We start from the raw sequence: 25,900 nt of genomic DNA, 5'->3' as shown, positions 1-25,900 counted from the left end.
ATGATATGTCCATTTTTTTTAGTTTTTTATTGTTAATATGTTTTAAAGAGATCCTCTCATTTAAAATTCAATGAATCGACAATCATATTGTCTATTAATAAAATGCTAAACTCTTAGTTCCAATAATTTAAAGTTCAAATCTTGACAACCTCATGTACCAAAAAAAAAAAATCCTTTAATTTCACAAATTTCATTTATACAAGATAATTTTTATATATTTCGACTTTTTCACATATGATTAATAGAGTTTTTAAATTTTTTAAACAATATTAGAATATTAACACATATCCTAATATTTTTATATAATTTTTAATATATTTATAAAAGGGTTTGTGACAACCCTCTAACACTTATAATCTAAAAACTTTACAAACTGATTGCATTTTCTAAGTTATATGATTCAACATATACTAACCAAGTCAATTAGTAATTTAATTGTTAGATAAATTTGAAGATAAAATGAATGAAAAATTTGCAGCCAATAAGGAATATGCTTTTATTCCTAGAAACAAACCAGATGAAATGGATGAAGGTGAAGAATGAACTATTTTGGGACAAGAAATCACTAGTATCTGGATTTTTGAAGCATCATAACATCAAGAAAATCTGACTACAACAACTAAACATCTGCATCAAGTTGTATATTTACATCAGAGCAATCAAATGATTCCACTGATGTTTTCTCCTCTATTCCCTCTAAGTGACACAACATATCAAACTCAGCTTTGAACTTTTCATACTGTGACCTAAGTGGTAGAGAAAACCAACTTGATAATTTGGAAAGAACATGCCATGAACATATAACATGTTTTGTATTTGGCAATTCCCTTGCAAAAGCATCTCTTAGGCTAGAATCAATATCCATTAGAATTAATCAACCCATTTTGAGACCAATTATAACAAAAACAATTAAGTTAAACAAGGGTTAACTCAACTAATTAATACTGATAGCCTAAACTCTTTTCACTAAAATAGCCATATCTCAAGATATTCAATTCAGAATTAAGATCTTTTTAGCATGTTAGAAACTAAACTCGATAAGCTTACTAACTATATATGGCCCATCTCATGATTCTTTATAGATTAATTATAAAAATTTTATAATCCACATCATATACTCCTATCAAATAGCATATATACCTTCTAATAAAAATAACACATTTATTCATATGAAACTCCAAATTCAATTTCACTTATTTCGTTGGAAAGTAGACTTAATAACCTTTTCAAACATATATGGCTCAATTCTTAATTCCTTGTATAAAATTTAAGACAATTTTCACAATTCAACCATGATGATGCTACCATACAATTTATATATCCTTAAGTAAAAATTAAATAACTCTTCATAGAAAACTTGGATTTGACTTTCGTTTGTTTCATTAGAAAGTAGATTCAACCTGCTTTCCAATGATGTATAATAATCATAGCAATAATCTATCTATTAATACAGAATTTGATTTTAATTCACTATTGTAGATCATAGCATCTCATCCAAAAACCAAGTTTCTCCTTCAATCTTTAAAAACTCAAATCCCCACTTTTAGCCTTTAAACTCCATTCAATAATCATCAATAAATCTTAAGAACATAAAATAAACAAAGCCCAATAATTTTCCCAAATGGATCATGAAGATTAATAAAAGATTTCATAATTTTCTTGGTTTTTCTCTCAAAACTTTAACTCCATTTAAAAGCAACCAAAATGGTATATTTTTCTTAAATAAAAAGAAGGCATATACCATTAAGAGATTAACTCGATTGTCATCTCCGATTTTGGATCTTGTACTTGATTTTTTATACTTTCTAATCTTAAGAAAGATGGGGAAGAAGAACTCTCATTTTCTTTTTGTTTCACAATAACTAGATTTTTTTCTAGTAAAATACCTCAGTTACTTTTTCTATAGTAATTAACCTTTTAATTAACTTAATGCACTTTAGCAATAGTCTAGTCGAATTATCATTTGGGCTGGGATATTACAAAATCACATGTCTAGTTTGATTCTATTTTTCCTATCTCGTGGGTGACTACATGGCTAACCGGGCTTCCATGTGTAAGAGCGACTATATTGCTGCTGATATTTCCACTTAAGTGCAACAATAACAAAAAGCTTAAAAGATTATAACATTTTCGTTAAAGATAAACAAAGAAATGAGACGGAAGAAATCCTATATTTAAATGTTCCAATATGATTAATAAGTTTTCTATTATAAAAGATGATAAAACGTTATTGTTAAATTAAATTTGAAATAAATGGATAAACTTATAAAAGTGTTACATATATGTCAAACTTTGGATAATTATAAGCTCCGAAATAAAAGTTGAAAAAAGAATATTAGTATAATTATTAAATTGAAATAGGTATTATAATTTGAGAATCTAATATTAAGTATCATACTATATCGTAAATATAATAAATAAATTTTAAAATTAATTACAAATAATATATATAAATATAAAATAAAATTTTTAAAAAATATTATACGTATTAATGGGATTGAGTAATTAATAAACAAAAAGATTTATTATTTTTCTAACTCTCAACATATTTTGTTTTAAAAATAATTTATATTTGAAACATTGTCAATATATAAATATTATATGCTACAAGTGAATCATAAAATTATGCTTTATAAAAAATTGTTATTCTAATTTTGGACTCACAACGATAATGATAGATTGAGAATTTTTTTATTGATATTTAGTCTTTGCTTTGCTTTATACTTTTAAGTCTTCCCATCATGCAAATGTCTAAGTCTTCTTGCCCATCATTACTCTATGAAAAATAAATTTCTTAATAGTTTGCTTAAGTCAATTCTATCTTTTAAAAAAGACAAAAAATCATAGTTATTTACTTAATGGAGATTGTCTTTTGTCCTCCAATTAAATTGACAAACTGAGAATGAATTTTAAGTGTATTACTATATTTTAGTCTTTTTTATGACTTAGATTGAAGTAAATGCTATTATTATTATTTTTGTGAAGTAAAGATTGGGCAAAAAATATGACAAATTTGCATGCTTCATGGCAAGACTAAGTATAAAGCAAAGACTAAGACTTATCATTCTTTTCTTGGTTTTACTTTTTTTGTTTTAAACTTTTCTTAATTTCTATGATAAGTCGTAGTCTTCGCTTTGTACTTATTTTTGTAAAGTAAAGATGAGGACAAAAAGACTGATACATTTGCATGTTTCATGTCAAGACTAAATATAAAGCAAAGACTAGGACTTATCGTTCTTTCTTTGGTTTTACTTTTCTTTTTAAAACTTCCCTTAATTTCTATGAAAAGTCTTAGTCTTTGCTATATACTTATTTCTGTGAAGTAAAGATGAGGGCAAAAAGATTGAGACATTTGCATGCTTCATGCCAAGACTAAATATAAAGCAAAGACTAAGACTTATCATTCTTTCTTTGGTTTTACTTTTCTTTTTAAAACTTCCCTTAATTTCTATGATAAGTCTTAGTCTTTGCTTTATACTTATTTTTTAAAAGTAAAAACGGGGGCAAAAAGATTGATACCAATATCATATATAGCATATTTTTTAAGACAATGTTTATATATACCGTATACATACATACATTTACTATAAGTGCTATTTTTATCTCCCCAAACCCCCTCTCCCTCTAAAAAAAGGGGGGTAAGACAAGGCTTATATAAGAAATCAAAACTTTAATCAAACTTTAACACTAGAAATTTGAACCTAAAATTCAATAGCTTGAACATAATGTTAAAGTATGCTTGTGATCTACTACAACAACCAAGGCTCTAAATGCAATTTCTAAAGCTAGAGAGGAAGGGGAGGAATAGTGAGGGCAAAGGGAAAATGGGACAGCAGGAAATCAAACTCTACCAGAAGCAAACCGACAAAATACTGAGACCTAGGAGGTGAACAAAGACAGGGAAAAAGATCTTTGCAGAATATGGATTCAACAAAGAAAAGATCAGATTATTACATCCTTTTCACATAAACATTCAACTCCTAATTTGCAAGAAGAACCTGTTATGTCATATATATTAATTCATTTTGGAAACAGAAAACATGGACGAAACTTGTCTAGACCAAGATACTTGTAACCAATGAAATGGAAATCCAAAAAATTCGCTCCATTCAATTGTTGGAAAATGCAAAATGTACAATTAAACAAATGATGATTGCAAGCTAGAACTCCATAAAAGGTAACACTTTCCAACCAACTATTTCATTTTATTTTTATTTCCCTTTTTCAACCACCCTCCCATTCTTCCCCATAATAACAAGAGATTCAAACTGCAATAATCATTCTTTTGCAGCAAATTTAACAGCTCGCAATTGAATGACAAGATTGACAATTATTTACGGTAATAGTCAAAGAAAATACTACTTGGCAATACTCGATATTCTTTTTCACACAGTAGTTCAATTTAAATCATAAAAATAAATGAAATGGGTAAAACAGAACAGAACCAACATACAATAAAGCCTAAGAAACACAAATAAGAAAAAGAAAGTTATGCTTATCTAAAAATAGAATCGTTCTACACAGTGAAAGTCTGACAAAGATCATAGAAAGAAGAAATTAAAAAAAAAAATCAAATACTCCACCCTTGCCGATGTTGGGTGTCCAAAATTTTGCTGCAATTGCTCTAGCTCTCGAATTATAGTGTCGCTGTAAAAACAGGAGATAAAATCAATTAAAACAATACCCATATTTTACGGTAAAAAAAGGAATTTTTTTGAGATTGAAAATAAAACTGGGCAGGAGGAAATTTTTACCAGGAACAAGAAAAAGAAAGGGGGGGAAAAATTGGTTTGAAAACCCATAACTTTAAACCCTTTTGACAACGTTTTTTTTTTTTTGTTTTATTTTGCTTTTCTACGTTAATTGCTTTGTATGTCTTTCTTCAATCAGTTTATAATTCCAAAAAACTTCCAAATTGGGAATCGATCATTGTGTTTTAGTGCAAAGCAAAGCCCGATTTCGGTTGTAATGGACCCAGCCCATGTAAGAAAAACTAGGTCTTTTGAACCAATAGGCCTATCAATACCGGTAATTAATTTTTTTTTGTTGATTATTAATTTTATTTATATGTATGAATTTTTTTATATATATATTTTTGAAAAACAAACATTATCAAAGCCCGAAATTCGTATTTTTGTTTTTGAGGTATTAGTTTTTCTTTCCTCTATGATTCTTTTTTGTTAATTAAATTTATTTTTAGAAATTTGAATTCAAAAGAAAAGGATATAAATTTCAAATCTTAATATAAATTTTGAAATAGAATTAAAACAAAATTTAATTATACTTAAATTCATTATTTTTTTTTTATACATAAAAAGTATGTCATCTATTGTGTATTATGTACCAAAATATAAATTTTTTTTTGTATAATGGAAAGAGTAATAATATTGTGTTAGATATCTTTTTTTTTCTTAATAACAATTTGGATAAGGAGTGAAATTAGTTTTAGTGAAATTAATTATTATAGTAGTAAAATTAAATATGATAGTAATTAAATTAAAATTAAAGATGAAATATATCTTAAATATAAACATAAAGATGACAATGAATTTATATTTTAGCCTAAATTCAATGGCATTGAATAAGAAATCCAAATGGGTCTAAATAGTTTCTTTAGAGATAATTTAATTTTAAATAGGCATCAGATTGTTCTTAATCCAACAGCCAACATGGCATGTTATTACTTTCACTTTTTAAGTATTGAACAATTTAAACATACATCAACTTCATTTTCATTGAGGTTTATTTACATGTTTTTTTAAGAAAATTGAAGTTACTTTTTCAGTTTTTTATTTAGTTCCTTACTAGTCACCAGGTCCTTGCTTTATCCTCTCAACATCCTGTCCAATATTGAAGATAGTGATACTGTCCAATATAGTTTCTTGATACTCACTAGCTTCTCCCAATCATTTTCTTGCTGCCAAGTTATTGAAATGAAAGCTTCACAAATCTGCTTTCAACCAAATTGCCATGTACAGCTTAGAATCCTCGGCATATGTGGAAGCTATGGAGTTATCAGATACTTTGCAGGGACTTTTGGTCGTGGAGCTCATGCTTATGGGTTAGACTTTAGCACCAGTACAATCAATATTGTGGCAAATGGAATGTCTTTGAAGTACGATTCCATTTTCTGAATTGTTGCAGTAGGCTCATTTCATTATTGATATGAAATCATTAAGGTTTTTTTCTCCTAGTTTATGTAGTAAGGAGGTAATAAATATGTGTTTGCTTATCATTACTTGCTAATTTTCAATCTCTGCAGCTTCAATGCAATCAAGACAGATCTTCAAGTCTATTTTGCAGATTGCAGAAGCACGTTTCTTTTGTTGAGTTTTTTTTTTCCTTTTTCCATTTAACTGCATATCCAACTCTATCCATAAATTTGGTTTCTACAACATCAAAACTGGGTTTCAACAGAGATAATTTGCAGCTTGCATCAAATTAGGACAGTACTAGCAGGTCTTTATGGCAGGCTCAAATCACTTAAGGGAGTGGCTGGTACTGCTGGAAGCTTTTGCAGCTTAGGAATCCAGCTTGGCAGTTTATTTAGCAGTAAGATGGGGTGGCTGTCATGTTTAAACCTGGAAAAAGATATTCAGTAGCTTCAGTATGGAAATATCTTTGACCTAAGCAGTTGAAGGTTGTTTGTTGCATGGCGGCTACTATTTCCCCCTTTTCATATACCAAATCATATAGTGGTCTCTTGGATGGCTATCCTTAATAGATTGCCATCCAAGGACAGGCTGCTTTCATGGGGGATTACAATTGATGTTTGTTGTGTACTTTATTCGGGTCAGGAATCAAGGGATCATATTTTCTTTGGCTGCGAATTTTTCCAAAGATATTTGGCATGAGGCTATCCTGCTTTGTAAGCTGCACAGGGGAGTTGGCTCTTGGAGGGATGAGGTTCATTGGGAAGTTAGCAGGCTTAAAAGGAAGGCTAATCTTCATTATCTTGCGCTTAGCCTGGAATGCTCTCATATTCCAGGTTTGGGGGGAGAGAAGCAACAGTCTGTTTGATCAGACTCCAGCTACAAAGTTGGATGCTCTTGGTTACGTAAAGGATGCAGTGAGATTGCGCCTACCTGATTTGGGGAACATAGCAACTGATTCTGTCAATTTGAACCTATGTGATGCTTGGGGATTTAACTCTACCATGTTTGATTAGGTGGATATTTTTTTGGTATTTGAGGTTACCAGGATTTAAATTCTAGTCACTGAAACTACTAAGTCCAGCTCTTTATCAACAGTCCACACATACTGTTATTTTGATATAGATGTTATTATCACTGTATTGAAGACATCCTAAAAGATAGTTGTACTGTAGCAGGCTTTCTGCTAGTAGGATAAAAACCATAAGGATTTTACTGTTACAAATTCTCATGTCAACCATGAAAACTTCCGCAACCTGATCTTTCCTAGCAGAATTTCTTGACCTAAACAATAAATCTATTGAATCTAGCTTAGAAAATCTTCAACTTCTTAGCACAGTGGCAGAAAGTATCCACCAGTTCGATCAAGTCCTTTACCCAGAAACTAAAGATAGCTTTAATTTTACAAAAATGTTCAAATGGCTGTTGAATATGCAACCACAATGACACCAACTCGCCTCACCTCGTAATTGGCTTGATTTTCTTCAATACATGTCTGTACCATTGGTTCTATTGGTAGCATAACTACAATGTGGCGAAACCAGGCTTTCAATATAAACAGCTGGGAGAAACCAATCCCAATGATTGCGAGGATCATACCAGACCAATTCCCGACCATCATAATCTAAAACAAATTTACCAACAGTCTAATGCATTCTCCTAGTACTTATATGATTCATGCAAGGTTTCTCCAACACTGAACAATCTAGTCCATGACGATTTGACACCATATTCCTTCGACAGCCATGCCTCATAAATAGCTTCACAATCATATCCTTTATGGAACAGGCATAGGCAATCTCCTGAAATCCCCAAAGCCATTCTATTATCTTTACTCTCTTCTATATGATCCGGTGGGATCAGGTCATTGAATTTCTTTTCTACCATGTGAAATGCAACGATTACATAGGTTTTTCTCAGACCTCTTTGTCTTGCTGCTGACCAATGCAATGCCCCACGGAGAAAAATCCCAGCTCCTTCTATTTCTGTTCCAGATTGGAGACCTTGAATCCTTCAACAAATGTTACTTTTCAATTCCAGAACACCAACTTCAGTTTCTTTAGAAGCACTGGCGGTAGAAGGGCGAGCAATTCTAACAACTTTGCAATCATCAGTTGAGAAATCTTAGCCAAGACCGCAAGAAAATGTGCCCTTTGTATCAAAAGGACAGAGTTGGCCTCTCTAATAGTTGGATTCCACAAGAAGATGCGCTCATGATCTATGACTGCACATATCAAGCCATTACAAGACCCTCCGAAATCATACCAACCATCCACCAATTCATCAGAGTCAGAAGTCTTCCTCATTGCTGCCGGATACTCAAGTTCAAATACCAGTTTGCTTTCATCATCAAGACCATCACCAGAAGCTTCAAGACTGCTGATTCAAGAGGTTAAGTAATGAAACGGACTCTGAGGCTGCTAAAATTGCAATTCTTCTTTGACTGCAAGGTGCAATTTGGCAAACTGAGGATCAGAGATCAAAGACAACCATGGCTTGCATACACACTTAAGCTGTATCAGATACTTGGCTGGTAACCTGGACAGTATATTGATAATAATATCTAGAGGGAGCTGAGGGAGTGTTTTCATGGCATCCCTTAAGATCAGTTCTTGTTTCTGCCTTTCCTCTTTGGATACCCTTAGGTTAAATAGCTGCACCACATTGCCTGAATTACCCAAAATCTTACATTGTACACTAGCAATAATTTGGGATTTTAGACATTGGTTGAAAGAGTCATCCGTTCTTGAACCAAAATATTGGGAGGAGAAATTTCCTGTCAGAATAACATTCACTACACATAATTTTTTGTTCAATGATCAGCTGCTCCATTTTGAAGTAGTCATTACAATTGGGAAACTAATTGAACTAGTACTTCAAAGAATCATCCACTTTTGTTTTATTAATCCAGAGGTTGCAGGGAATAAACAGATATTGTACAGGGGAAGCCGTGTGTACAGTCCATTCTTTTCCATTTTAGATTAGCTTTAATATCTTCTGAAAAGCTCAAAAGATAATACTTGTCCAACATGTGGTGCAGTTCACAAGACTTTTTTTTTTTTTTTGGGGGGGGGGGGGGGGGGGTGGGAGGGGAGGGCGCTTAATTTTCTAGCTGCTGCCAACAATGAAGAAATAAAATTAACTTCTAGGAAAAAATAAACAAACAGACAAACAATAAAAGAGTAGAAGAGAGAACAAAAATAATTACAATTCAGAATAGGATTTCATTTATATTTAACAAATATAGTTACAACAAGATGAGGAGAAGAAGACAAAACCAAAACAGAGAATCTTATATCCCTTATTAACTAGGTTTCGAACTAAATAGATTGGTATGCAAGCAAATGTAGCTGAAGAACTTGACCATATGCAATTAACAATGCCTGACCTTTTACACTTTCCATTGCAGCAAACATTGTTGCACAACCTCCAGTTATTCGCATGTCCAAGGAGTTGATGTTGCAGAAAAGATATCATCCATCAACAATAAATTGGTCATCTTGATTGTCTCCGTCAACCCTCCCATCTCCATGAACCATACCATTCACATGGTGCAAATTTTGCATCATTTGTGAAAGATAATGGTTGCTGGCACCAGTATGGTCTGAAAGCCCTGCTGGATGACCAGTCCATTGAGAGACAATTCCAAGCAACTGGCTAGTAAGATTTTGTTGCTCGTGAAGAATACGGTTCTGCATCTGGCTCATTTCTGCTCTGTGCTGATTTAGCATTTCATCCATCCTCTTCTTCCATTCGGACCTCCTTCTATTCATCCTCTCCTCCCATTCCCTCTCTTGTATCGACTCCTCTTCTTTTCTTCTTCTTTCTTTATCTTCACTTTCCTTTTCCATAGCTTCCCACTCACAAATTCTCTGCCTTCTCAGCTTCTCTCTAGCCTTCTCTCTTTCTTCCCTCTCTTTTTCTCTTTCTTCCAACTTCCTTTCCCTTTCTTTCTCAAGCTCCAGTTGAACATTCTCCTTTCTCTGCCTCTCACACTCTCTCACAGCCTCACGTTGCTCAAACCGAGACTCCAATTCCCTTAATTGCCCCAACTGGTTCATAAGAAACCCAAATGCCTTCTTCTCCAACCCCTTCAACACTTTCCTTTTCTTCTTTAAATTAGACCCATTTGGCTCCACTTCTTCATACAACAAACCATCATCTACCTCCTCCCTCACTTGATCATTACCATTATAATTCCCCTCTCCTTCTTCACCATCATACTCAAATCTCAAACCTAACACCCCATTCTCTCCCCCATCAATTCCCACAAAATCGCCATCCCCAGATTGACCTATTTGTCCAAACTCCGCAAGATCCATCCCCCTACGTCCAACGAATCCTCCTCCATTTTCCCTTTCCTCAGTCGCAATCGCCATAATATCACTACTATTGTTACTATTATTGTTATTATTACTATTATATGAAACTGCCACATCCCCAAATACCTCCTTGTACAGCAAAAAATTCGACCAATGTGTAAGCCCTTCTAACCAGTCAAAGTCATCATCCCCATTACATTCCCCACCCACCGGATTATCAGCATCAGGTTTCTTAATCTTTTGTTTAACAAGCAAATATTGGTGCCTCATATTTTGCACCTTAGTAGACACATCCTTCCATGACCATTGCCATGGATATGCAATAGAATCACGCCAATGATGCATAGAATTCACATAATAAGCAATAGGCTTATATTTCTTTTCCCTGGTTTTCATTTTCGCAAGAGTCCCATCAGCCACCATCTCACCATATTTATCAATTAGGGTTTTTTCTTCAGCCTCGGTCCATTTCTTTCTTTTCGGTATCATCATTTGGTATAATATATACAAATAAACCAATAAAAACCCCAATTTTCTCTATAAGCGTAAATTCAAAATCATGAAACACACAATTGTATGGCATCGAAAAAAAGACCCAAAATCAAAACAACCCAGATCACAAGAAACACCCAAAACAAAAGATTTGCAAGAGCCCTTACCTTAAAATAGAGAGATTGAGGAAAAGAAACCGCTTTGACAGTCTGGGTTTTATTCCTTTGAAGTGGGGTCTGATTTGAGTTAAGTAAGATGGGAAAATTTCTAGAGAAAATTCGGGAGAGAGTGAAGGAATCTGTGAGAAAGTAAGTACCTTTCGAAGTGACTGAGTAAAACTCAAAACAGTGAGAAATTTGTAACTACGAAAGAGGAAACAGGATTGATTTTTTTAGCGTTTTGGGTTCTTGTTATTACAAGGGAGCGGTGAATGCGGGTGGTGAAATTTATGTCTTTGTGATTTGTAATCTAGCGGGGTTGTTTTGGTTGGTTGAGGTTTTTCCTGTTTTGCTGTTTGCCATTACTTTGCATACGCGAATGGGTTGCCGATTTTAAAATCTATCTTTTTATTGGGTAATAAATTTTTTTTTATAATTATTGGGCAATAATATTAGTTATATACAATTTTGAGTTTTTAATATTTTTAATGGGATAATTTTAAGTACTTTTTTCTATTACGAAATTTGAGTTGCAAGGATTTTTCAAATATAATAAAAAGATAAAAAGTAAAATATAAGTAGTGGATAAATGAATTTGATAAAACTTTAACTCACTCTAAATATTAAAATAAAATTCTCTAAGTTGGTATCTATGCTTATATATTTTTTTTAGACTTAACGCTTTGTTCATACATAATATCATATGATACGAAAATAATATAAAAAATATAAAAATAATATGATCTAAAATTAATAAATATATATATAATTTGGATTAAACTTATTTAAGGTTTAAGTTATTCATCTAAATTCAAATATCGATTCAAATTTTGAAAAGATTTAAATAAAAAATAATTTCTCGTTAAATGGGTTTGGACACATTTTTTAGGATCATTTAAATTTAGGATTGGATCTTGAATAAAATATTTAAACTCGAACCTGATCCAGTGCAATCCAATCCGAATTCATATATATATAAATTTTTTATTTATATATGTGAATTATATAAATTAAAAATAATTTTTTATATTTTATTAAATTAAATTTTTATTTTTATATAATTTTTACTTTTAATTTTTACATATATATTTTTTATTTTTAATTTATATATATATATGTCATTAAATAATCCCATTAAACTAAATTTATAACACTTTTTTAATTTTTATTATATAAATTAAGTTTAATTGATAGGTTTTGAAATTTATATTTTTCATTTAGGCTAGGTTTGAGAAAATTTTGAGGCCAAATTTTGGGTCAAGTCAGGTCTAAATATATATATATTATTAATACCAAATACGAGTCTGACTCGAACTCAACCCGACGCGACACATAAACACTTTTAATTTGGACAAAAATAAAAAAAAATTATTTCATTTTTGACGTGTCAACAAAAATTATTACAAAGTAATTCGGTGTTTTATATGTTTTGGACACGAATAAATATGATATAGGTACAAAAATTATCATATCTAACTATTATAGATAATCATGTTTTATATATAGGATGTTCTAAATACACCACCAAATTTTTTCTATATACCCCTAAAATTTTCTTCCAAAAATACCTACATACTAAAATACCAATTTTAACATTTAGTAAATGACAAAAATTCCTTTAATAGCTTATACACTTAAAAATTACCTTGTATTTCTCGAAAATAGATTTTTGAGAGTTATATTGCATTCTCAAATATCCATTTCCTAAAAAGCAATATAATTCTAAAAAATAAATTACCGAAAATAAAACACACTTCTCAAAAAATTCATTTTTGATACTTATGTTGCTTTCTCAGTCAAAAGTCATCATATACTCTGAAAATCAGTTTCCAAGAATAAATAATTTGTTTAAAAAAAGTATATATTTAATTATAAACTTTTGATAACAAAAAAAAATCAAGATCTTTAATTTTGGGCCACTAAAAAATATCATCAACAGACTAACAAATCTAATAGTAATGACAAGTAGCTGAAAGATTATATACTGTCGGATTTATCAATCTGCTGATGACATTATCAGTGACAATGTTCTATAGTTGTTCAAGCTCAGACTAACATGCATGCATACACATAAGTCATCAATGTGTCTATTCTTACTTTATTATATGTGCAAATAGAAGAGACCAAGTTCATAAGTATGCAATCCAGAGCTAGCCTAGAAAGCCAAGAAAACAATTTCATTTTGTTTCATGCATATTAAGAATATTAATTTCAATTTCATTCGCACATATAATCAAGTAAATGGATTCATAAGCGCATAATTAAGGTTTTTTATTAAAAGTGAAACCAAGCTTCTTGGATATGGTTGAGGGCTTCTTTTTTTTTTTAAATATGGTTGGATCAAATATGAGTTTAAGATGCTCCGTTTCGAGGTATTTCTAAAATTATATTTTATATTTATTTAATTTTATATTTATATAATTTTATTAATAAATTTATTTTTATAAATTAATTTAATAAAAGCACTAAAGTTATATATAATTAAAATGTAATTTATATTAAAAATTTTATATTTTTATAAATAGTATACCAAATTAAAATTATTAAATTAATTTCAAATCAAATCAATTCGATGCATTTTATCCATATATATCAAATCAGATATATAAAAAACTTTATGTCAAAGTCATAGTTAGAGCTTAATAGAATCATTAAAGGGTCTAGTTGTTATCGAGGAAAGCTTAAACTTGCTCTCTAAATGGACGGTGTTCACATGACATTCTATTTTGCCTTTTTATTTGCTTTGGCGTTTTTATTTGCTTTGACATTCTAAACTAGAGATAGGATTGCTAAAACAACTTGTACCCGATGAATTGCAACCTATCTCGATCCAAAGGGACAATTTTTTCTTTTGAAAATGGGTCTCAAATCGAGATTGGAATGATTTTTCCTTTCTTACTGGAGTCGAAGGCAGGTTTGGAGTGCTTAGTCTTGACTCTTCTCTAAATATATATAAATATATTTTATTATTTATCTAAATTTATATTTATATATATACTATATTAATAAAATTATTATTTAATATCTTAATTAAATAAAAATATTAAATTTATATATAATTTATATTAAAAATAATAGTTTTATAAACATTATACTAAATTTAAATTATTATACTTATTTCAAATCAAGTCAAATTAAATATAATTATATATATATATATATATTTGATCGAGATTAAGTATAAAAAATACTTAATGTCAGTCTAAATTAAAGTCAGATTGAATTATTAACGAATCAGATTTGAAATTTATACATATAAAAATCGATTGGTTGCCATCACTAAATAAAAGTGTTCACATGTCATCTCAATTTGCTTCATTTTTTTTTTTTTTCTTGAGCTCTTTTTTTTGTTTTAATTTGTTTAATTATCTATTTTATAATATTTTTATTATGTTTTGAAAGACAAATTTAAAAGAATGAAATTAATTTTATTTAATTTGATTTAATTATTTTTATTAAAAAAATTATATAAACAAAATTATACTCACAAATTTATTAAATTTATCATGGATATTGTTTATTAAAAATTAAAAAAATTAACCCATGGCAGCACACAAGTTTATTTCTAATGCTTTTTTAATTTTTCAAAGTTCAAAATTTAAATCTCCTAAGCTAATGTCAACGTTTATATATTATTTTTTATTGATGATAATAAGAACTATATATATATATATATATACATATTTTTGGAAATACATTTGAGGCAATAAGTCTATTTTACTATTAATCTATTTTCCTTGGGCATAAAAAAAATAAAAAGTATATTATTATAATTTTATTTGGATCGCTATATACATAATATATTTATATATATATATATATATATATGTGTGTATGCAATATATTTATATATATATATATATATGTAATATATTTAGGATAATGGTTCTCCGTTAATTGATGGATGGTCGAAGATAGTAGCAGAAAATCTCCTCTGATGAAACGATCGATTAACATGGTTGCTCTCTCCGATGAATAAACCTATATAGGTAGCATAGAAGAGATTTTCTGCTACTATCTTCGACCAACCATTATCTTGTAATATTGTGATTGACGGTGAGTTTTATGGAGAAAATAGAGTGCCTTGGAATATTTTCAACAAAGATGAAAGAAAATCTTTCTGGGTTTTCACCGAGTTGAAGAAAAAGAGTAAATCAAGGATTGGTAGGACTCCGGATGTTGGCATGGCCGAGCTTCAAGGAACTAAAGAATGCAAGTGGTCAGCTGTTGGGCTTGGACAAGTACTTCACCTTTACTTGCAAGAAAGATAAATCAATCCAAGGCAATGGCAACTGGATTATGCATCTGTTTTCTTTGATGAATAAAGATGTTGCTGTAAGTTTAGATAGCTCAGTTCCAAGTCTGAAGAAAGTTTGTGCTGATCACCAGAGAAATCTAAACGAAAGCAAGGCTGATGATTGGAATGCAAGTACGTAATAGTCTTCCAAGTTATCAACAGAATTCTTGGGAACTTCATCAAGAAACTCATGATCCAAGCAGGTGAAGACCATATGAACCGTATCATCTTTCTTGATTTTGCTGATATCGTTGGTCCTGAAGAGCTTGCGGATGAATATACTGACACGTACCTGGACATGATGATTACATGATTGAAGAGATTAACAAAGAAAAGCTTTCAAAGAAAGTTTGTGGTCATCATATCAAAGAAGTCTAAGCGAAAGCAATGCTGATGAAAGGAATACAAGAAAGTGTTACAAGTTATCATCTGAATTGGTGGAAACTTGATCCTCAAGAAACTCACAATCCGGTGCAGACCATGACCAATAGCAGCTTTTCTGATTTTGCTGATCATATACTCGGTCCTGAAGAGCTTACGGGTGAACATACTGTGGCATACCTGGACGTGGATGGCTTCACGATTGGGCTACATCTTTATGAAGTTATATCATTTAAGTAGAGCCAGAGTTGCATTCAAAATTTCTGGTGGTTTATTAGATAACAGAGTGATGATCAGTCCTTAAGTTTATGCCAAAAAAAGCTTGAGACATAAAACTATATATGTACCCATTTATCTTGTAGTGGATGGCCTTTGCTCTGACAGTGGTTTTCCACGTAAAAATCTGATGCCTCTCTGTTCTTTGCTTCTTTATTTTTGTGAATGGTTTGGTTGATTTATTTCTCCATTCATTGATGGCATATGCACTAACTTTTACCATATTAACATATCATATTTGATTCAAATATATATGCACCTATATTCAAAAAAACTTCAAGGAATGATCAGTACAGTTTCTTGCATAACAAGCACATGCACATAATCAGAATAGTTTTGAATGCCGAGTACTATGGAAGTGTATGAACATTTACAATGCAGGAAGGCATGAAGAACTTCACCAAAAAGCAAACACCATGAAAAGCAAACAAAAACCCCACTAGACAATGTACTATTTCTCTCCTATTTCACCAAGTATGGAACTGAATTTCATTTACATTACCCATATATTAAATATGAACCTTTCACTAACTGTTTTGTTTCTTCAGGTACCATTTCTCAGAGATAATTATACATATCTTTTACATGATGTGGACACAGGCACAGTTGCAGTTGTTAATTGATCCTTCAGAAGCTGTATCAATTATTGATGCTTTGAGTCGTAAGAACTGGAATTTGACTATATATATTGATCAATACCCACCACCATCATGATCACACTGCTAACCTTTGCATCATAATAATGGCTATTAATTGTGCATAGGATCTTCTTTGTCCTTGTCCATGATCATTGGTTTGCAATCCAGTAGAAGTGGAGCTGAGACATGCTAGCTCCTCTTTTTACCTTTTTTAAATAAAGCTTCTACCTATTTAAGGAATGGATTTTTTTAATTTTCTGCAAACAGTTTTCAGACAATGACACATATAAGAAGAGCAATGACCTAAATAATAATGATAATCATTGCAAACTGTTTCACGAAGGCATGTGAATCACAGTGGCTCGACTCGATCCTTCACATGAAGTAGCATTTTTAATCTAAATTTTCCATGATAAGTTGATTCTTAGTTTGCTGTTTCAGATTCCAACTACATTATGGAGAAGGCATGTAACCCCTTCCTTGGCACGTCTAGTCAAACATCAATCAAAAACTAATGAACAAACTTGAAATATGACACAATATGCAACAACAGAAGATTTCTTCATTCAATCTTGTCAATTCTAGTAATATTCTAGATTGATGATATAATTCTAGTAATATTTCAGTAAAATTCTAAATTGATTTAATATTAATTTAAAAAAATATTAGATATTAATTTAGTTTATTATAAAAATTAATTTAGTCATTATTTTTATTTATTGTATTTTTTGTTTTATAACATTTTACCTCTGTATAAATAAATCATTATAATAAATTTTTTATCATTTTCTTCCTTTTCATGGTATCATAACGATTTCATGGTTCATTCCGCAGATGAATAACTCTGGAATAACCAATATTTGCTTATTATCATCTTTGGTTTATTCTTATTTTTAACTTCATTTTTTCTTTTGCGCTTCAAATTTTTTTGGGTTTCTCTTCCCATTTTCAAGATTCATCTTTTATATCAATACTCATAACTTCCTAAACTTTTACTTTTTTAAAAGCTTAATGACAGGTATTCAATGAGAAAATGTACAATCAATTTCAATTTTTTTGATGAAAAAAACTGCAATAAGTGAGCTATGACTATGCATAGTTATATAAAGGGAATGAAATTATGGCTTATTTTTATGGGAGAACGTAAAGCACCAAGAAAAAAAAGAAGAAGAATCTAGTGATAAATTTACAGATCAACTAGAGGAATGAGAAAGTAAGAATCATCGAATTCTAATATGGTTTACTAACACCACTATTTCTTCTATCAATGTACATTTTGGGCTATTTGAACTAACTAAAGATGCTTGAGATTTTTTTGCCATACAGTACAACTCTACTATCTTTTCTCATCGATATCATATTTTGTCCACTTTATCTCACCTTTGTAAAAAATCAAGTCAATCAATTTATGATTTTCATTCTAAAATACAATATTTATGAGACATGCTTGAAAATTTTAAGCTAAAATTTCAAGATGAAAGTGATACTGATAATTTTATTACTTATCAAAATCAAATTCATCTTATTCAATTTCTAATGGCACTCGAGATGAATTTGAGAATACTAGGTTTTCACTTTTTCACCGACTTCCTTTACTAACTATGGATAATGCTCTTATAGAATTGATATTTGAGGAAACTCGATTGGGTATGAATCGAACTAATAGTATTGATACTATTGTTGTTACTGTTTTTCAAAAAAATAATAGCTCTACTTTTCACAAGTCTTGTTCATAATGTGGGAGGATTAATTATCCCATTCATAATTGTAAAGTTAATATCATTATAACGGTAGTTTAATTCATGATCCTCGTACTAACAAGACAACTGCCTCAACAACCACTGAACCAAACATTTTTTAGTCTTCTTCTAAAATCATTACAATCTGCACCACTAATCTTCAAACTTTGTTCAATTAAATATTATCTCGATCTCATGTTTTTGCCATGTCTGCTGCCACATCAGGTAATGTTTGGTTATTTGATACTGCCTATGAAAATCATATGACTGCTTACCGTTCTTTGTTCAAAAGCAAAAGACATGTACCTAATGATCCAATCATTAAAACAACAAATGGATATGCCTTAAAATCTAGCCACATTAGTAATATTAAAACTTCAAAACAATGTATATCTAACACTTACCGTGTTCGTAATCTTGCCTTAAATTTGCTTTTTGTTAGGCAAGTTTGTGACCTTAGTCTTGATTTATATTTTTCACAATGATATGGTTGTATTGTGTAGGATCCTCAAATAGGTTAGAAAGTGAAATAGGGCGTAAGGTTGGAACACTATTTAAGCTTGAAACTTGAAAATTACACAATATTTGCTTACTGTAGCTACACTCAAACAAGTAACTCTTCAGTTTCTTTAGATTTATGACATTTTAGGCTATGACTTGCATCTATTTCTCAAATAAAGTCACTTGCTTCTACCGATGTCTTAAGTAATGTTTCTAATGATATTTTTCATTGTTTATCTTGTCAACTTGAAAAGCAAAGTGTTTTACCTTTTAATAAAAGTGATTTTATGTCATCTGCTTCTTTTGATTTAGTCCATTCTGATATTTAGGGTTCAGCTCTCACATCAATCTTAGGAGGTTCATATTACTTTGTTATATTTATTGATAATTTCTCTCATTATACTTGGATATATTTATTCAAACAAAAAATAAAATTTTTATCCATTTTTCGTGAATTCAATAACATGATACAAATTTAATTTTCTAGAAAAATAAAAATTTGTAGGTTTAATAATACTGCTAAATATACAAAAATTAAGTTTTGTAACTTGTTAAAGGATTATAGGACTCATCCTCATATGTCTTGCCTTATACTTCACAACAAAATGGTCGAGCTGAAAGAAAGCATCGTCATATTCTTGACACAATTCATGCCATTCTCATTTCTTCTTTCCTTCCTAAACATTTTTGGGGTGAAACTGTGCTCACTGTTATTTACACTATTAATCATTTTTTCACACCAGTATTAAACACATGGTCTCCCTATGAATGTCTATACAATAAGGTACATGATTACCATTCTTTCAAAATTTTTGGATGTATTTACTTTGTTTTACTTCCTACTCATGAAAGGATTAAACTTGAACCTAGAGCTAGATTGTATTATTTTTTGAGTTATGGTATAGAATACAAGGGGTATAGGTGTTATGATCCAATGTCTAATAGTTTTCACATCTCAAAACGTGTAGTTTTTTTAGAACATAAAAAGTTCACTAATGTGTCCTAATTACATTCACCATATTCTTCTCCACGTATTTTTACATATTCATCTTTTGATTTTTCTTAAAATGAAAAAACTATTATAGGTACTTTTGACTCAAATAGTGATCCATCTTCTTTCACTCTTATTATATCTGATCTAATTGAGACTTCTATTGATACAGTTGTCCTATCACTATACATACTGTCTCCACTTCATCATTCCACCCAGGTAAGGGAACCCAACACTCACCTGCGTAATTTTCACTATTATTATACTTTACCCACGTTACATGAATCTCCCAATTTTCATGAAGCTATCTCTAATCCTATGTGACAGCAAGCAATGGTAGAAAAGCTGTAGAAAACTCATAGTTGGGATATTATTGAACGACTTTCTAATAAGTCAGTGATTGATTGTAAGTGGGTCTACAAGATCAAGACTAAATCTGATGGATTAGTGGAACGTTACAAAGCTCGTCTTGTTGCTTAAGAATTTACATAATAATATGATATTGACTATGAAGAGACTTTTATCTCAGTTGCAAGTCTCACATCTGTTCGTTCACTATTAACTATTGTTGCAACTAAAAAATAGACAACATTTCAAATAGATGCTAAAAATGCTTTCTTAAATGGTTATCTCATCGAAAAAGTCTACATGAAACCTCATTTTGGTTCATCTGTACCTTCCAACATGGTCTATCCTCTTCGATGTACTATATATGGTCTTAAGCAAGCCTCTAGAGCTTGGTTCTTGAAGTTTAGTACCATTGTTACACAATTTGGTTTTACATCTAGTAATCATTATTCTGCCCTCTTTACTCAAACTATTGAAAATGGTATTACTCTTCTTTTACTTCATGTGGATGACATAATCATTAGAGGTAATGATGCAAATGATATTCAAGATCTAAAGACTTTTCTTCATTTTAAGTTTAAGATGAAAGATCTCAGTCCTTTGAGTTATTTTTTAGGCCTTGAAGTCACTAGTGATTCTATTGGCTTACATTTGTTGCAAACAAAGTATGCTTCTATTTTTATTATTTGAGCAGGTTTAACTAAAAACAAGATTGCATCATCACCACTTGAACAAAATTTGAAGCTTTCTCTTTTTAATGGTACACCACTTCCAAACCCTTCTTTGTATCGAACTCTGGTGAGTAATCTTGTATACTTGATAGTTACTCATCCAAACATTACCTATGCTATTCATTTGGTTAGTCAATTTTTGCCTTGTCCTTGATTTACTCGTTTTGCTGCAATCATTCGAATCCTACAATATTTCAAGGGTACTATGTTCTATAGTTTGTATTTTTTTTTCTCTAGTTTCTCTTTGAACTTACATTGTTATTGCGATGCTGATTGGGTAGAAGATTTTACTAATTGTCATTCTATGACAAACTGTGGTATCTCGTTCTAGCACTAAAACTAAGTATCGAGCTCTTGCAGATGCCACATCAGAACTTTTATGGTTACGATGGCTACTTCAGGTTATGGGTGTTTCTTATCACTATAATACTCTTATATTTTGTAATAATCAAAGTACCATTCAAATAGTTCACAATGATATTTTTCATGAGTATACTAAATATATTGAAATGGACTGTCACTTCATTCATCACCGTCTGCTTGCTTAAACTCTTCGACTTATTCTTGTTACCAATATTGATCAAAAAGCAGATATCTTCATCAAATCACATTCGCCTGATCAATAATATTCTAGTAATATTCTGGTAATATTCTAGATTGATGATATTATTTTAGTAATATTCTAATAATATTTTAAATTAATTTGATATAGATTTAGAGAACATTAAATCGATTTGGTTGATTATATGAATTGATTTAGTCATTATTTTTATTTAATGTATTTTTTATTTTGTAACATTTTACTTATGTATAAATATGCTTTAATCCTCGTTATAATATACAAATCATTACAATAAAATTTTCATCGTTTTCTTCTTTTTCAAATCTTGCCTTGTAATTTCTCCGAAAACCTCTTAACAACAATATTCTGTATGTTTCATATTCACAAGGTAATTAAGAATCTGTGAAAAGAATAAGAGAAATAAATGAATACGAGGAAAAACTATCTCAAACGTTTTGTAGCATCCCCTTCACATTCACCATGTCACATAGTTTGCATCTCACTTAAAAAAAAATGTCCCCTTACTGTCTTCTTTTTCTCTAAAAATGCCCCCTTGTCTTCTTTTTCTCTTTGGAAGTAGCAGTTTGCTGAGGGTTTGAAACCAAAAGCCATCAGAATAAGAAGCTGAGAATTCGAAGCTTTGACTATCTGGAGTTGGAGTTGGAGTTGGAGTTGGTGTTCGGAGCTGGGTTTAGATCAGGGCTGGTGAAGACAGGGCTTATTACAGTGGGACTTTTTCCCATATCTTTTGTTTTGTGTAGGAGGAAGGTCCCTGACAGAATTGTAACAAAACCACATAATTCTGTAGCAATGTCCGCTGCACCTTGTGAATCCCAATCCTGTTTTGTTACCAAAAAAGAGAGAAGAATTAAAGAATTACATGTAAAAGCACAGAATTTTCATAGAGACGCCGTTTATTACAAGTAAAAAAGCATCTATGTTGCCCTGATTCTTTGTCTTTTCTGAAGTACCTGCGTCCAATACTTATTCAACGGATATTGGCATGGGTGTTCGACCTTCAAATATGTTGAAAAACTTGAAAAATTAAAGTACCCATCTTGGCCTATACCAATATCCGATACTCACCCCGAATACTACCAACATAGATAAAGAATGCAGAATTGAATATGAAAATATTAGAAATGTATAAAGCTTACCTTAAACATGATCATGCTGGCAAGAATGGTGAATGTTGTGAACATGACATAGTAGACAGGAGATATGACAGCAGTGTTAAAGGTGTCTAGGGCCTGCAAAAAAAATGTAAAGCTTCTGTTTCAGTAACAGAAACTACAATAGCTTCAGCTTATAGTCAATAAATATATGTAAATTTCACTTTAAGAAGAGGAAAAATAATAAAAATTAACTAATTAAAGCTAGTTTGAATCAAGCTCGGATATTTGCCTAGTAGATATGCAGAATAACCATCCTTGCACTGCGTTTCATCTACTTGAAAAATCAGATATGTTAAGTAGAAATTGAAATACATTGAAATAAATCTTCAACATTTACCTTGTTCAAGTAGTTCACCTGCAGAAGACAGCAAAAGGCTACAACAAATGTGAAAACCCACATTTCGAAGTATTTAAATTGATTCATTCCTTCAAATGTAAGCTTCAACCCAATTCCTACTGCTTTAACAGCCATTACCTATAGAAAAAAAAAAAAAAAAAAAGATGATTTACAAGAACCACTGTTAAAGCCATAATTAAAAAAACAAGCCTTGAAAGTTATAAGCAGACCGTCAGAGAGCCCATGAGAGAGCAGATTCCAACATATACTATCATATGGGTTTGGCCATAGCGTGGAACACATCGATAAATAAGAACTGCTACCACAATCACAACTAGGCAGGTGTATACAAGGAAACCTGTGAATATAAAAATGCATATATTAGTTTGACAAACACAAATGATCCATGCCATTGGATATCAAGATTGTCTATCTGAGCAAGGTTGTTTGACTTGCTTAGCTAGAACTAAATAACTTTTTTGAGCAATCTAAATATCTGACTTAGTACACAACGTTTTAAATCAGAAAGTATACTTTATTCACCAGCTAATGTGGATCTTGTCCCAACCATTTTTTATTTGTTAAAAAAATAATCAATCCATTGGTTTTGATATATCCAAAAGAGTCAAAGAAACCAAATCCACACTCATCATGTGATCACGTGCCAGTCAATGTAAAGAGTAGAATTTCAGAAACATGAAAGTCGTCCAAACAAAACGCATGTTATAAATCAGAGAATTTACTCTTCAAACATGAATGTGAATATATCAGTAACTAGATTGGAATTTGTTACATACCTGGTTCTGTTGCAAGCTGCCATACTTCTTTGACAGATTCAATATTTCTTTCCTGTGGAGCATGTAAAACAATGGTTGTAGAACCAACCACGCACAGTGCACATCCAAGCACACCAAAGATGTGTAATTTCTCCTTCAGAATAAAATGTGCTAGCACTGCACTGCATAATAATGTTTTCTTCTTAAAAATTACTCAAATCCACAGGCAAGCCAAGCCAATCCAACATTGGCAAACATGTCTCTCCACATGCCTAACTACATGAACATGTAAACTTCGAAATACCTTCCTTTGGATGAGAGCAGATGAACCTAGCTAGATGGTTGAAAATCAAAATATTATCACAATACGGAATATGATCCGTACCTGAAAATAATGCTTAAAGCTCCCAAAGGTGTTACAAGAATTGCGGGAGCATACGCATAAGCAGCAAAATTAGCTATCTCCCCAACTATCACTACATAAATCAAGCAGCACTATCAGACTTTCTGATCATGAAATGATTGTAAAACAAAAGACAGTAAATATGTAGCGCAAGGATGCATTGCAGCCCACAACTAGATGCCATTGCATGTAAACACAACTTTAACTTTGCTTACACCTTACATAATTCTTTGAAAACTGAACAAATACTCGATCATATTTTTCCCTATTTTCAACTTAAAATTTTCTTTTTGCAGATTTGCTATTGCCTTTTAAGTAAACTTTAGTCAGTAAAATATCTGAACATCTGAACAACATATAAATTAGTAAAAGAAATGCCTGGACTTCTTGCTTGCAAGGCTTGGTGCAGACATCTATCTCTTTTGCTATTTTCAGGTCATGTAGGATCTGTTGACATTCCAATGAGGGCATCAATAAAGCACAATTCTTATTTAACACATGATTACCGATTTATCCTAACCTCAAAATTTTATTTCTTAAGGGACTCCTACAAAGAGTTCACTCGGATGCGAGGTGGGAGAAGTTTTATTCAATGGACCTTAAGGGGGCAGTCATAAAACGCAGCTATGCAGCAATGGAAGCACCCTAATTCTCAATAACTTGAAATTGAAAGTGCCTTTTTTTTCCTTCACTAGAAGAACACAACAAAATTTTCAATCTACAAATAATTGTTAAGCTTATAATTAGAAAGAACAAAGAAATAAAATTATAACAATTTTAAAATAGTCATTGAACTTACTAGTTATCATCCCTGCCCACCAACAAGGTTCATATAAATAAGCGTACCCTCCTTCACCTGTTATCAAATTAGAAGATACATTTCAATATTCATCCATGAACAAAATATATATTAATTAAACCGAGATGCCAAAATAGTTTAACAGATTGAAGTAATGATGGGAAATAAAAAGACGAAAGAAACCAGCTCTTGTTCCAGTTGCTCCAGCTTTCTGGAGGCCCTTTTTCTTGATAATAAAGCTAGATCCAATAAAAACGCTGGAAGAAACAGCCAAAACAAGTCCACGAACATTGTCATATGACATCCCCATTGATCATAAACCAAAACAAAAAGGATAAATGGGAAAATGGTCTCTTGATTTTGTTTTTGTTTTTGTTTTTTCCCAGGGCCAAAACTTCCAATCCACTATCAAATCAAGACAAACATCAAGACTTTGAATGTTGTTGTTTTATATTCTTGGCACAATGCAAAAAGGGATGAATGAGACAAAGCTAGAGACCCGAGTCTATAATACAAATCTGGGAAAAGAAAATTAAAAATGAAAGAAATTATGGTTTTTTTATTTTTCTTTTCTTTTCTTTTGTATACAAAAATGAAAAGAGAGACAGAAAGGCAAAGAGAGAGAAATGTGAATGCCAAATGGTGAGTTCGTTACACAAACGTTAGAGAAACAACTGCAATTTAAGACAGCCTCTGGATCCCGCGTTATCCTTTGATTATTAATTTTTTGTCCCTCCATTTTCATCATTTTGCTATAACTGCCTCCTTTCTTTCTTTTCTTCTATTGCAGTCCTTTTTCTTTTTATAATACAATTAAGGAAA

At 31.1% G+C, this 25,900-nt stretch overlaps 3 protein-coding genes and 1 long non-coding RNA gene across 4 annotated transcripts; all 4 read right to left on the bottom strand.

The window, feature by feature from the left end:
• Positions 1–4,332: 4,332 nt before the first annotated feature.
• On the bottom strand, positions 4,333–4,991 carry LOC149511008 (uncharacterized). The gene is made up of 2 exons (XR_016334513.1): positions 4,755–4,991; positions 4,333–4,647 (listed from the first exon to the last, which is right to left on the bottom strand). It is a non-coding gene; the product is annotated as an uncharacterized LOC149511008 (long non-coding RNA).
• Positions 4,992–7,811: 2,820 nt separating this feature from the next.
• Positions 7,812–9,595, bottom strand: LOC149511007 (F-box/kelch-repeat protein At3g23880-like). Its single transcript, XM_089756369.1, has 4 exons — positions 9,541–9,595; positions 8,619–8,820; positions 8,250–8,528; positions 7,812–8,163 (listed from the first exon to the last, which is right to left on the bottom strand). Exons 1-4 carry the CDS (start codon positions 9,593–9,595, stop codon positions 7,812–7,814), a joined length of 888 nt encoding a protein of 295 aa, XP_089612495.1.
• On the bottom strand, positions 9,357–11,469 carry LOC111279586 (uncharacterized). The gene has a single exon (XM_089756618.1). The coding sequence runs from the start codon at positions 10,964–10,966 to the stop codon at positions 9,626–9,628; it is 1,341 nt and encodes a 446-aa protein (XP_089612744.1). The 5' UTR covers positions 10,967–11,469; the 3' UTR covers positions 9,357–9,625.
• Positions 11,470–22,130: 10,661 nt separating this feature from the next.
• LOC111279785 (putative magnesium transporter NIPA1) lies at positions 22,131–25,733 on the bottom strand. Its single transcript, XM_022866832.2, has 8 exons — positions 25,262–25,733; positions 25,079–25,135; positions 24,262–24,352; positions 23,898–24,058; positions 23,331–23,458; positions 23,101–23,238; positions 22,746–22,838; positions 22,131–22,427 (listed from the first exon to the last, which is right to left on the bottom strand). Exons 1-8 carry the CDS (start codon positions 25,386–25,388, stop codon positions 22,233–22,235), a joined length of 990 nt encoding a protein of 329 aa, XP_022722567.2. The 5' UTR covers positions 25,389–25,733; the 3' UTR covers positions 22,131–22,232.
• Between the last annotated feature and the right edge of the window lie 167 nt (positions 25,734–25,900).

Source organism: Durio zibethinus, chromosome 27, assembly GCF_047325235.1.
Source record: "Durio zibethinus cultivar Kanyao isolate XHJ-2024 chromosome 27, ASM4732523v1, whole genome shotgun sequence".
NCBI classification, from domain to species: domain Eukaryota; kingdom Viridiplantae; phylum Streptophyta; class Magnoliopsida; order Malvales; family Malvaceae; genus Durio; species Durio zibethinus.
Note: the sequence above shows the minus strand (reverse complement) of the source record. Positions and strands in the feature narration are given on the sequence as shown.